Genomic DNA, 14,467 nt, shown 5'->3' on the forward strand with positions numbered 1-14,467 from the left:
TTTCTGTTCTCATCCTGAAGCAAAGTTCTTAACCTGAAGCACTATTTCTGGGTTAGCAAAGTCTGTAACCTGAAGCGTATGTAACCTGAAGCATATGTAATCCGAGGTACCACTGTAATTAACTTTGGTGGATCATTTTATGGAACAAGAAGCTATTAAAGTTGCTTGCAATGAAAAGAACAAAATCCCCCAATATTATTCTCTGTGTGATTTGGTCAGTGGGGGGTGGAGAGTGAAACAAGGATCTTCAATATCCCAATCCCTTTGGAGTTAACTTTTCTTTAACAATCCGTACTTTTACAGTTTTCAAGAAGTCTTCCCCAGCCTGATGCCTTTCAGACATGTCAGCTGGGATTGATGGGAGATGTAGTCCATCTGAAAGCTGGGAAAGGCTGCACTAAAGGAAATTATATGGTGGCCATAAAGAAGCTCTTGTATAAAGTGTTATTTAAGCATTTAATTAAGCATTTAATGTACAGTGGTGCCTCGCAAGACGAAATTAATTCGTTCTGCGAGTTTTTTCGTCTTGTGAATTTTTCGTCTTGCGAAGCACGGTTTCCCATAGGAAATGCATTGACGGTTTCCAATAGGAATGCATTGACGGTTTTAAGAAAAAGGCGCAAGACGTTTTTGTCTTGCGAAGCAAGCCCATAGGGAAATTCGTCTTGCGAAGCAACTCAAAAAACAAAAAACTCTTTCGTCTTGCGAGTTTTTCGTCTTGCGAGGCATTCGTCTTGCGAGGTACCACTGTATTTATTTCAAGTAACATTTTGTAAAGTATATCTGATACCACTAAGAAAAAAATATTATTCCATCTTCTTGGCAACATGAGGAAGATAAAAACCCAAGTTTTTATTGCTTGGAGCACTACAAAAACCTGCAAATATACTTGACCAGAGATCACAGAGCAGGCCAATTTCCAAAATCATTGTCTATATAATGCCTTAGAGAGTCTTTACTGAATGATACCCATGCTCTCTTCAAACAAAAACTTTTCATGTCCCACTGCTAAAAAAATCGCTTCTTATTCATCTGTTATTTGGGGTGCCTTAATAATTCAGCTGCATTATTTATGGTATTATTTAGTAATTATTTAAATATTTTACGTCAATGACAAATGCCATTTTGAAACTTCTCCTGAAAAACATTGTATTTGTTGAAGTAAAAAAGAAACAGCCCGGAACCAAAAATTATCTCAGCATACTAGGGGGAAATGTCACTTCAGTTTTAATTTGGGGAGGAATGAAAGCAAGATGCATGAGGTCCTGGGAGTTATTTTACACTTGCAATTCTTCAATTTTGCCAAACAAAAGATCACAAGAAGATTCTGAATTATTACTGAAAGGGGAGTTTGGCAGGCAAGTGCCTAATTAACACAGACCTCATTATCACTATTTTTGGTGTGAAAATAATAATAATAATAATAATAATAATAATGTCCTTGAACTTAATTCCAGGATTGTTTGCAGGGTAGTATTCCTGACAGGGTAAAGGTGAGCATGCATTAAGACATTATTCAAAATTGCATCAAAGCAAAATATTATTGCTGAAGATTTGCAGTGCTACCTGCCAGATATGCAGAGAGAAAGAGAGAGACAGACAGACAGACAGACAGTCAGACATAGAGTTCTTTCATATTAGAGACAGCTCTCAAAACATGTAAAGTACAGAAAGCTTCCCTGTCACCCTGCTGAGTAAAAAACAAACATGGCTGCCAATCTGGTTTCATTAAAATAAAAAAGAGGTTCCAGGGATTGTTCTGGACAAGGCTGCAAGCGCTCACAGATGACAAAATCAATTAAAATTAGCTGGACTCTGTGGACTCCCATAGGCATAGCTTTGGGATCACAAGCAATAGCCTTACCAGGTATTATGGTATGTCAGGATAATAGCCCTGACAACCGAAGATTATTTACAGTTTCATTTCTTTTCAAAGCCAGTTTTAAAATCCTTTAAACAACCAATAATATTTTTGTTTTTTGTGATCTTTGTTTAGCAATATCAAGGAATTTTCTAGTTTGTATATGAAGTGGGTGTTTACACTACTGGATAACACCCACTTCATATACAAACTAGAAAATTATTGAATATTTTTTAAAACTCTTTTAAAAAAGCAAATACTGTAACAAATACCACATACCACTCTGCAAAGAATATAAATGTATTACAGTGCTTGAAAATTAATACTGTGCCTGCTGCTATGGTTGCAAATCAGAAAAATAATGGTTGCTAATCAGAAAAATACATTTATGGTCAGATAATGTTTTCAGCGCAGCCACCAATGCTTCAGCCATGTAAAAATGTTAGAAATCAAAATTTCTAGCATCCTGTTTTCTTGGATCTCAGCTGACTTCTTGATCTCATTCTATATCTGCATATTGTTACAGATCTGTGGGTGCTAAATGCTTGGGTTTAATAAATGTTCAGATTTAATTGGTATGTTAGGACTTGTAATAGGTCATGTGGATTTGAGATGTGGGTTAGCTACTGTTAATATGTGAATAACCTAGGCACACTTCCTGGGTTGTGTGTTGGACATTATAATCCCATAGAATCAACAAGTGTAGCAGCTAATTAACTCAGGTAATTTCCTCGTGAGGTGACCCCTTGGAGATAAGCCATTTTGTTGTTGTTTAGTCGTTTAGTCGTGTCCGGCTCTTCATGACCCCATGGACCAGAGCACGCCAGGCACTCCTGTCTTCCACTGCCTCCTGCAGTTTGGTCAGACTCATGTTTGTGGCTTCGAGAACACTGTCCAACCATCTTGTCCTCTGTTGTCCCCTTCTCCTTGTGCGTCAATCTTTCCCAACATCAGGGTCTTTTCCAGGGAGTCTTCTCTTCTCATGAGGTGGCCAAAGTATTGGAGCCTCAGCTTCAGGATCTGTCCTTCCAGTGAGCACTCAGGGCTGATTTCCTTAAGAATGGATGCATATGATCTCCTTGCAGTCCATGGGACTCTCAAGAGTCTCCTCCAGCACCATAATTCAAAAGCATCAATTCTTCGGCGATCAGCCTTCTTTATGGTCCAGCTCTCACTTCCATACATCACTACTGGGAAAACCATGGCTTTAACTATACGGACCTTTGTTGGCAAGGTGATGTCTCTGCTTTTTAAGATGCTGTCTAGGTTTGCCATTGCCTTTCTCCCAAGGAGCAGGCGTCTTTTAATTTCATGACTGCTGTCACCATCTGCAGTTATCATGGAGCCCAAGAAAGTAAAATCTCTCACTGCCTCCATTTCCTCCCCTTCTATTTGCCAGGAGGTGATGGGACCAGTGGCCGTGATCTTCGTTTTTTTGATGTTGAGCTTCAGACCATATTTTGCGCTCTCCTCTTTCACCCTCATTAAAAGGTTCTTTAATTCGTCTTCACTTTCTGCCATCAAGGTTGTGTCGTCTGCATATCTGAGGTTGTTGATATTTCTTCCGGTGATCTTAATTTCGGCTTGGGATTCATCCAGCCCAGCCTTTCGCATGATGAATTCTGCATATAAGTTAAATAACCAGGGAGACAGTATACAGCCTTGCTGTACTCCTTTCCCAATTTTGAACCAGTCAGTTGTTCCATATCCAGTTCTAACTGTAGCTTCTTGTCCCACATAGAGATTTCTCAGGAGACAGATGATGTGATCAGGCACTCCCATTTCTTTAAGAACTTGCCATATTTTGCTGTGGTCGACACAGTCAAAGGCTTTTGCATAGTCAATGAAGCAGAAGTAGACGTCTTTCTGGAACTCTCTAGCTTTCTCCATAATCCAGCGCATGTTTGCAATTTGGTCTCTGGTTCCTCTGCCCCTTCGAAATCCAGCTTGCACTTCTGGGAGTTCTCGGTCCACATACTGCTTAAGCCTGCCTTGTAGAATTTTAAGCATAACCTTGCTAGCGTGTGAAATGAGTGCAAATGTGCGGTAGTTGGAGCATTTTTTGGCACTGCCCTTCTTTGGGATTGGGATGTAGACTGATCTTCTCCAATCCTCTGGCCACTGCTGAGTTTTCCAAATTTGCTTGCATATTGAGTGTAGCACCTTAACAGCATCATCTTTTAAAATTTTAAATAGTTCAGCTGGAATATCATCACTTCCACTGGCCTTGTTATTAGCAGTGCTTTCTAAGGCCCATTTGCCTTCACTCCCCAGGATGCCTGGCTCAAGGTCAGCAACCACACTACCTGGGGTATACGAGATATCCATTTCTTTCTGGTATAGTTCCTCTGTATATTCTTGCCACCTCTTCTTGATGTCTTCTGCTTCTGTTAGGTCCTTTCCACTTTTGTCTTTTATTATGGTAATCTTTGTACGAAATGTTCCTTTCATATCTCCAATTTTCTTGAACAGATCTCTGGTTTTCCCCATTCTATTGTTTTCCTCTATTTCTTTGCATTGCTCGTTTAAGAAGGCCTTCTTGTCTCTCCTTGCTATTTTTTGGAAATCTGCATTCAATTTCCTGTATCTTTCACTATCTCCCTCGTATTTTGCTTGCCTTCTCTCCCCCACTATTTGTAAGGCCTCGTTGGACAGCCACTTTGCTTTCTTGCATTTCCTTTTCATTGGGATGGTTTTCGTTGCTGCCTCCTGTATAATGTTACGAGCCTCCATCCATAGTTCTTCAGGCACTCTGTCCACCAAATCTAAATCCTTAAACCTGTTCCTCACTTCCACTGTGTATTCATAAGGGATTTGACTTAGATTGTATCTTACCAGCCCAGTGGTTTTTCCTATTTTCTTCAGTTTAAAGGCAGTGATCCATGAAGGGGATAAGCCATTTAGGCAACACAAAGGGATGAAAAGGGCAAATCTCATTTGCAAATGTATTGGTTTCCTCCCTCTCTCAAGGGCTAAGTGTGAATAGGTGCGACAAGCTAATCCACTCTAGTAATGAGCTCTAGCACATCAAAGGAGGGATATTCCCCTGGGTTAAAAGAGAGACCAGAATTTAGGCTATGGGGTTAGGGCTAGGGTAATATAACCAGCAAGCACAGAGGGAACCATTATGGTGGGTTGTGCCCTGCAGTGCAAGAGAGGTTGCAGAGAAAGAAAGAATGGTGCTGGGCTTATTGTTGCCGCCATGATTTCCTCCACTGAAAGCTCCAGGTTGTATATATGTGTAAATAAGCCATATATCAGAAAGACACTAGCCTCTGCATAATTTTTCAAAGGAAACACTAACCCTCGGTCGCATGCCTGCAACCTCTATAATTTCATCCAGCTGCTAGGGAGATATTGGGGTGGCTTGTAACACTATGTTCATATTTGCTTGGGCAAGTACAGCAGCATCTCCATGGAAATATATACTTCACAATGTATTTCTCACAAGCAGAAGACTGAAGAAGAAGAAAACTCTTGCATTTTCAGAATTTCAATAATGCATAAATGAGCAGGTGTCTTGAATGCTACGCAGCCTATGCCTCACTGCCTCAGGAAGCCCTGCCCACAGCCACAGCCTGCTTAAAGATCTCCCTGCCCAACCCTTTTAGCTAATTGCTAGAGAGATGGTGGCAGTAGAAACAGAGGATTCCTATTCACTTGGCCCTGCAGCCTCTGCTACCCACTACCCCCCCCAAGCCAACTAGTAAGCATAGGGATTTTGGCAGCCATGCTTTCCCCTCCTGATGGATTCATGAACATTTTTAGTCAGGCTGCTAAATTGGAAGTTTCTCTCCAACTTACACTAGGCCCTGCAAATCCTAAAGAAGCCCTCCTTATACCATTGGCTCACCAAACATAGCATCCATTTCTTGAGCACCTTGCCAAAGTGGTTGGGCATCTGCCACTGGGTGATAATCATTTATAATCATGGGTCCAGTGAGGTCTTCCTTAAGGAGAATTCTTGGGGGGGGGGGCATATACAGTACATTAAATGTACTGCATAATATGTATGCAGCCCATGTCTTTTCAGATGGTCTGTTGGCAACCAATCTGTTGCCTTTTGCATAATTATCAAGAATTCTTTTGACTGACTACTAGGTGAAAATAATATAGTTCTGGTCATTGTTCATTGTGTCGAAGAAGGCATTAGTAGCCATGATTGCCCCCTAAAGTGTGCTGATTTTGTGGGATGGCTTTTAATGGGTAGGACAGGATATATTAACTGTAATTTATCCCTCCAGGCACCCATGTGTGTGGGTTGAACAGAGTTTCAAAATTCCATCCTTGGAAGCAGAATTAAAAACATAGGAATTAGGTTGTAAAACCTTGTTTTGAGCAAGTCCAGCTATGAATTAAGCTGGCTTCTGCCTTCTTACCCCACTTCACAAAGAATCAGACAACAGCCTGGGAAGGAAGTGTAAAAATATGACTTACTTACTTATAATCTTGCATTGCTCCACAGACATGACAGCAGTAAAAACCATGCAGGTAAAATACTTATATTTACAGTGTAACAAACTTCAGGTATGTGCCTAAAGCTGGAGCAAGTCTACATCCAGTGCTGGTCAAAGGAAGAGAGAGAGGAACAGGAAGTACTATACAGTGGTACCTCTAGTTGCGAACGGGATCCGTTCCGGAGGCCCATTCACAACGTGAAAAGGCCGCAACCTGAAGTGCCATATCTGCACAGGTGCGATTTTGTGTTTGTGCACATGCGTGAAGCACGATTTAGTGCTACTGTGCATGCATGAGTGGCGAAACCAGGAAGTAACCCTTTCCGGTACTTCCGGGTTGCTGCGGGACGCAACCTGAAAAAAAGTAACATGAAGCAAACATAACATGAGGTATGACTATACGCTCCTTCCTCTCCAGAAGAGATGGGGAAATTACATCACACGGAGCCCTCTATGCCAACTAGATTTCTATGGTCTGAATACCTGCCTATCAGAAATACAGCTCTGTGGACTTAGACCCTTCTCATGCTAACTATCAAGTATATAAATTTCTTAGGTTTGGCTGCTAATCTCCCACAGATTTTTATGTTACCCCTATAAATTCATATATATTAATAAAGAGTGCCTTTTTTTAGGAAATAGTTTCGGACATAATTTTGTTAATGCTGGTTAACATGCTTTGCTCTTCTATTTACATAATGAACCCCCCCCCCCAAGGTAACTAATTTTTTAATCCTGGACAGATTTTTTTCCAAATCAGTTTTAATTATAACAGCTTTCTTGTTTGAAAAACATTTAAAAAACACCACCACAGGCAAATTCTGCCAGCCGAAAGAAAGAAACAACTTCTCATTTCCTAGTAGGATAATAGGAGCAGAGCAGCGGAGGTGTGGATTTCATGATCAGAGCAAGCTGTGTTTTATTCAGAATTTTAACCACAACGTTCAAAATGTGTTCTTTAACCACATGGAAACGATGGCATGGTGAACAGCTTGTAGGAGGGAGATTGTGAGGTAGGATTAGAAAGGGATGGGGGTGAAATTCAGGAGAAACAGCCTCTCCTTATATAAGTTAACTATTGCAGAGCTCTGATTTTATATTTTGCTACTCATATATAAAGCAGCAACAATACAGAAATTTTCTGTTTCCCCACCATTCCCCCAAAAAAGAATGAACAAGAAGAACAACTGGATGGGTGGGAAAGCATGACATTTAGTACCTTTATGGGGCAGAAATTACTGTAAGAGCAGGAGGGAATATTCCTACAGTGGATGAAAAAAAAATATGAAAAAAATGTGGGTTCTTTACTCATGGCTTAATTTTATTTTTTTTAAGTATTAAAAGGACAGAGAGGGCAGTGTACAATAAAACACTTCCCATCCAAAGTCTTACAGTAATTATACTTGTAATATATCTAATACAGTGACTTCTAACTGGGAAAGTAAGATCCAACCCCAGTGGATTTAGGAAGTTCTGTGAACAAATGATAAGAACTATGCATGATTTGTCCCCTCTTTTGAGATCAAGAAGGGATGCTCCATTTGTGTGTGGCAGAATCTTCTCAATGGAAGCCTAACTCATAAGGAATGAGAACCAGAAAAAGCATTCAAGTCCAAACAGAGTATAGAACATGAGTCGGCAAACTAAGGCCTGGGGGCTGGTTCTGGCCCACGGACGGCCCAGGAATCGCCGCATGGATTGGCGTGGGGATTCTGATTGTTCGGGCTGCACCATTTCTTCCCCCCTCTCACTCACACACACCACGGCGGCGCCTCCTCTCTCCCTCCTCCTGGCTTCTCCTCGCCCTGCCTAGAGGAGGAAGGGGGCTGGATTTTGTTGAGCCGCGGTTGGCTGACTGCCATTTTAAGCAGCCCCTTTCCGGAGCCAGCCCTTTTGCGCTGCTCATTGTTCCGCTGCCGCCAGCCCCTGCTGCTCGCAAGGCACAGGTAAGCAGCCACCGGGGCTCATCCAGTGCTGTGGAGAAGGGAGAGGAGAGTCTTGGGGGGGGGGGATTTTCTCCCCAAAATATAGTCCAGCCCTCCACAAGGTCTGAGGGACAGTGGAGCGGCCCACTGCGGAAAAGGTTTGCTGACCCCTGGACTACAGAATATAAGGTTTCTGGAAGTATTCCCTCTACGCTCATAGCTGCAGAGTATAGCTGTTCAGCACAGCCATCTTTCCTAGAATCTATTCTGGGCACCATGTGCTTCACTGTTTGACAATGGCAAACTATAAATTAAACAAACAAGCACACTTTTATTAACCTGAAGCTTGCTGACAACTTGACACTGTTTCTGGGAAAGACAATTCACCTACTATAGGACTTGTTTAACCAGCGAACTACTTTATTTTAAACACTAGAGTAGGTATATCGTGGAACACTGAAGAACACAGATCATATCAGGTTACTGTGAGATTATATAATTGTGATAACACAAGGATTTTGCATCTACCTTTTTGCTGGGCATTTTTGATTACCATCTTTTTCAAAATGGGCAACTTCGTGCCATGCAATTATGACCTGAATAATATTCTGCTTTACTCTGTTTTGGGAGAATACCCAACCTGAAACATTGCAGAGCCTTATGGCATGCTTCTTAATCATGAGGTGGAGTGAGGAGGTCAAAGAGGTGCTGGAAGCCATCCATCCAGACTGTGCCCCCTAAGCTAGTCTCTGCCCTCAGGAAGATGTTGTCTTGTTGCTAATGTTGAAATAAGTTTCAAATGCCAATCTGACCAGCTTCTGTACCTGGAATGCGGGGAAGGGATCTTGTCCATTGCCCGAGGCAGCAAAATGTCTCAGGTCAGCCATGCCCAAGAAAATAGACAGCTGTCAGCAAGCAGATACCTTAACTTACACAGCACAAACTAGAGAAACAAGGTTAGCAGTATAAGGCATGAAAGCCAAATTTAGCTTCCTAAAGTTTCCTCCTCAGTGGGCTGATTCACCATGGGCTGATTCACTTCAGTCTCATGGTGAAAAGAGGAAAAAACTGGGCTAATCTGAATGTACAGGCCTTGTCTTTCTTAAATTCCTCCTACCAGAAGAGGGAAGTTGATCATCCTGAACATTTGTCTCTAGGGTCAAGGGTAGAACAGTTTTTTGGTTTTTTTTTAAGTGCTTCTGCCTACAGCCTACGTTAAACCTAAAATGTGAAGTGTTAATTTTATTCATTTATAAAACGAGCTCAAGTGGATCCTTTGAGGCAGCTTACAGTCACAAATTGAAAACATAATGTAGCTATCTACAAACATAACAGAGCAACAGAGGGGAAGATTAAACCATTTCAAAAAGCTATGGAGGGGGTTGTCCACCAGGTCTTTCAAGGTAGGAAATTCTACAGGCTGAGCGCTGCAAAGGCCTCTGTCAACTGCTAAGGCATCTATGCTGATTCCCAGGCAACTGCAGGGCATGGCAAAGCCTTGGACAAACGATAACAGTATAAAAACACAAACACAATTGAACCAACCTGTATATCATTTATGTGACTTATCAAGGAGCTGTGATTTGATGTAACCAAGCTGGGTGCACATACACAACTTATACTATAACACCCAAGGAAGAGGTCATTTTTAGGGGTGGTATGCTGCTGTCTAACAGGCCTAGAATACATAGGATTAGGTCTAATTTCACATTCCTTACTCATGCTAAGTTCTGCTAGAATAATAGTAGAAATGGTATTGAAGGGGTTCAGAATGTGGCAGACACCACCTCCCTACCTCTGCAAGGTATTATGACACCTAGTCTGAAATATACTGAAACGTACAGTATTGGTAAGGCAGGCATACCAACACATAGTTGGAACACCATAGTTGATACCTCCTACTCACATGGGCGTAGCCAGGACTTTTTTGGGGGGCAGTAGAACTGATGTGATTGGTCAGTTAGTTAAATATTTTGCTTGTTTTACTTGATCTGCGGGGGCAGTTGCCCCTCCGGCTACGCTCATGCCTACTCAATCCCTATTTGCTAGTGCAGAAATGTTATTGAATTGGTCATAGTTTGAATTTCACTATTGTTAATAATGGTTCTTTCGTAAAATGTCTCACTTGAGAGTGGTGAGTTCTGTAAGTGATGGCTGGGTGGCCTTGAGATAACTCTCCCTTCGTGCAGCAATCTTTGGAGATGGCTTTGGGCTCGTGTCCGAGTCCCCACTGTCTTCATCCCCCATGGCTTTGATGTAACTGCCACTACGCATTCGCCGGCATGGGATCTCATCATCTTTGCCATGTGGAGTATACCCAGACCATTCATCTTGAGGAACCTGTAATACACACAAAATGCAATGATTTTTTAAAAATTCCTCCATGTAATATAAATGGATTTTTTTTAAATTTTGAAATAAAGTTTAAAATACAGGCAACAAAAAGGAAGAGCACACCTAACAGTATATCAAGTTAACTAATTTAGGGGAGAAAGAGAACTGACTACAGCCCTTAATACATCATGAAGGAGCTTGTGCAGCACTTAGAGCAAAACTTGTAGAAATAATGTGGCCAAATAATAGTAAGGAAAAAATGTACATATAAGCAGTTGTATATAATTGGAAAATGATCAAATGCTTGAAGTGCCTTCACATAGGGAAAAACCAAAAACAAACCAGAAACCCTGGCATTGTAACATCTTTAAAAACTGAGAGCAAGTTTATTTACTGTACTGCTCTTTAGAAGGTTGTTTGGGAGTCCTCTAATTGTTGTAAACAATTGCTTCAGAAGGTCTTTATGCAGGAATCCCATGTAATTAGATCCAAAATGATGAAGAAGCATAGTTTTATTAGAAATTAAAGGGAATATGGAGAAACTCCTCCCGGTAAAAAACAACCATGCACTGTTGGACATTCCCACCAAAAGTGAAAGTATGAACCTATCTATCCACATGCCCTTCCAACAATACTGATGGTAGTTATATATATTGGATGAAGCCCTGCAGGGCTAATGTAGCACATACTGACAACCTTGTACTGCTCTTCCTTCGTATTTTTATTGATTGACAGGGCTGCAAAATAGGTCCAGATACAACACCAACCATCTTATTCCAAAGATTCACTCAAGTCATTTCCCTCTGCTCCCACATAGGATGGATTGTCATCTGCAAACGGCATTTGGAGGGTATTATAAATAGATTATGTCAGAGCTTTAGCTGAAGAAACAGCAGCTTCTGGGAAGGATTCAAAAGAAGTGAGTGGGTGCTTGGTTGCCTGCTGGATACGAGTCTAGCTAAGAAAGTGACGTAATTGCAGGTACTGCTACAAAGACAGAGAAAATTGGCTTAGCTTTTCTCAAGACCTGTATAGGAGAGATTTCCCTTTATCCAATAAATCAAACAATCCTTATCCTCTCACAACTATTCAAGTGTGACGCACTTGGAGACTGTTGTGTGCTGCACGGGATGATGCAGAACTGACATTAGCAGAGATAATTCCTCTTCTTTCTCAGTTTATAACAAAATTCGGTCATATTGAAAGAAGAGCTACTCTGTATGCAAGAGGAGTGCTTGCAAAATATAGGCCCAGTTTGCAAATAGTGCTAAACCAAACCATGGCTTAACACAAATGAGCAAATGTGTGGGTGCTTCCTCCAGTCCTGCTGTTGCTCTGTCGGGGTCTATGCCATGGTTTGGCTCAGTGTCATGTCGAAACCAGGGCTCATGAGCCAGGCAGCACTGGGTAGCACAGTGGCAGGGGTATGGGAACATGCTGCAGCAGCAATCCTAAGTCCAGGAATCTACATGTTTGCTCATTTGTGCCAAGCCATGGTTTGCCTTAGTGTTACCTGTAAACTGTAAATGTTACAGTTCTGGATGCTCTCAAAAAGCTCTAGATGAAGAGTAGTTGCCCTGTTCCTTGGAATTATAGAACATGCAATTCTTATACAATATGACTCTCCAATGCATGCGTGGAAGATTTCCTTAAAAAACAAAAGAATTGAGTAGCCGCAGCTTTCATTAGCCAGTTCTTACATGGAGACTTATAATGCTTTTTACACAAAATAGTTAATTTATAAAAATTTTGGTTAAGCAGATAAGATACGAAGATTCTAGTAATCCAAAAGCTACATCAGTCTGGCATTCTAATATCTTAGCTGCTGCTTCTATCAGCCAGGAACCACTTCACAATCTTGGAGAGGCTATGGAGAGGCAATGGGATGCTCCCTTGCAGCTGTAGCCATCACCACCTCCATCGTCAGGGAGAAGCGCTGGCTCATCCTCCTGCTGTAAGCAGCAGGGGCGCTGGTGGAGGTAACAGGGACATTCCTGGATCAAATCAGAAGCTGGGATGGCTTTTGCAACTCTGGGACTGTCCCTGAAAAATCAGGACACTTGGAGGGTATGCATTTCTTTCTTCTCACATGTTTTCAGCTTACAAGGCAACTTAAGCAAACTCATGGTAGTTCACAAAGAAAATATGCTACTTCATCTTTTGATCAGAGGGCAGGAGAAAGGTATGCAAAGAAGTCCCTGTGCCAATCAACATTCAGTCACTTCTGCAGCAACTGTGCTAACCCTTTGAGACAACATTAGACTATTTATCTGTTGTTGTTGTTGTTGTTGTTGTTTACTTTTCCAAAAATCCCAAAATGAGCAGCAGTAGAAACACCGACACATCTTTGTTTCCTCTAACTTGAATTTTACAGTTGTTTGATTTATACTGCTGGGATTAAAGCAACAACACTTGCAATAAACTACCCGAAGCAGGGGTGGGGGAAGACGGACAGAAAGGAAAGCTGTTTTTCCTCCTCTCTGATTCCTTCTCCTTCAGGAACTACTTGTTGGTAAAGTAGATTACCTCCTTTCAGGCTTTTACTTCCTTATGTTATATGCACATTAATGCTTTTAAAAAAACCTGTACCAAACCTCTCAAATGTTATGCTATTCTTTCATTATTAGTAAAGCTGGGTTTGTTTTAAATTTAGCAAAAAGATAGGGTCATAGAGTTGGAAGCGATTCTAAGGATCTAGGCCAACCCCCTGCAATGTAAGAATACACAGCTGTCCCATACAGGGATCAAACTTGCAACTTTGCCATCATCATCAGCATGCTCTAACCAACTGAGCTATCCATATTTAGCCTTTAAGTTTTAGTTATGTCTCAAGAACAACAGACAAAGTCTAAGAAAGGCAGAGGGCCTTCTTGGTAGTTACGCCCGCCCTATAGAACACCCTCCTGTCAGATGTCAAGGAAATAAACAACTATCTGACTTTTAGAAGACTTCTGAAGGCAGCCCTGTTCAGAGAAGTTTTTAATGTTTGATGTCGTATTGTGTTTTAATTTGTTGGAAGCTGCCCAGAGTATCTGGGGGAACCCAGTCAGATGAGTGGCATATAAATGATTAATAATGATGATGATGATGATGATAATGATGATAATAATAAGTCCAAACTTATATCAATAGTTTTGCTTACGGGGGGGAGGGGGTTTAAAAAGCAGGTTTGGCTTAGCAGCCAAACAATGTCAGCATTCTGGACTTTCGTTGCTTTAAACTCTGGGCGTATGCAAAGGAAGGATGTTATCATGCACTTGAAGAGAAAAATATTGAGACAAACTTGGGTTTGGGCTATATTACTTTCACAACCCAGTGGCATTCTAGAGCCTGTGGTATAGGACAGTGCTTCACCATCCCATGTGCATAAAAAGGTAGATTTGTCTCAGTACCAATTTGTAGAAGGCAATTTGTGTGGAGAAGCCAACTGAGGAGAAGCCCTAGCAGAACCGAAAAGACCAAGAAAACCAACTGGAAACAGATTACAATTCACAAAAAGGATTACATTTCAGAGAAGATTTATTTGCAGTTTTCACTGTCCTCCCTATTTTTGCTTGTTACAGGATCCCTAGCCTGGGTCCTTGGTATGTGTACTTCTTTGAGTATACATTTTGTGTGTGTACTCTATGAAGAAAGGTTTATTGGTAGGATTATTCCTTCATTCCAATTTCTATTCCTCGTTTCCAGGGTTATTCATTAGGGAGAAAGCACCCTTACTGTAACATTTTGTCAGTAAATAAAACTTTGAACCCTTATTTCTTGTCTGGTATTCTTGCTTTTCCTTCTTGCAAAGAAAGGATCCTGTGCCAAGTGTCTCAAACCTGGTCGACCTTGGTATGCATAGCAAGGCTGTTGTTTAAAGTTCACAACCCAATTCCACTACAAACTGG

At 41.3% G+C, this 14,467-nt stretch overlaps 1 protein-coding gene across 11 annotated transcripts in view; it reads right to left on the reverse strand.

Annotated features, from left to right (window-relative positions):
• DLGAP1 (DLG associated protein 1) overlaps positions 1-14,467 on the reverse strand; it is a 286,294-nt gene that overhangs the window by 76,297 nt on the left and 195,530 nt on the right. For all 11 annotated transcript variants that reach the window (XM_083450106.1, XM_083450100.1, XM_083450104.1 and 8 more), the window contains one exon: positions 10,369-10,583. In XM_083450106.1, the coding sequence (XP_083306232.1) occupies positions 10,369-10,583 (215 nt within the window). The remainder of the gene's footprint in view (positions 1-10,368; positions 10,584-14,467) is intronic.

Source organism: Podarcis tiliguerta (genome assembly GCF_965153285.1).
Source record: "Podarcis tiliguerta genome assembly, chromosome: 7".
In the NCBI taxonomy this organism is placed as follows: Eukaryota; Metazoa; Chordata; class Lepidosauria; order Squamata; family Lacertidae; genus Podarcis; species Podarcis tiliguerta.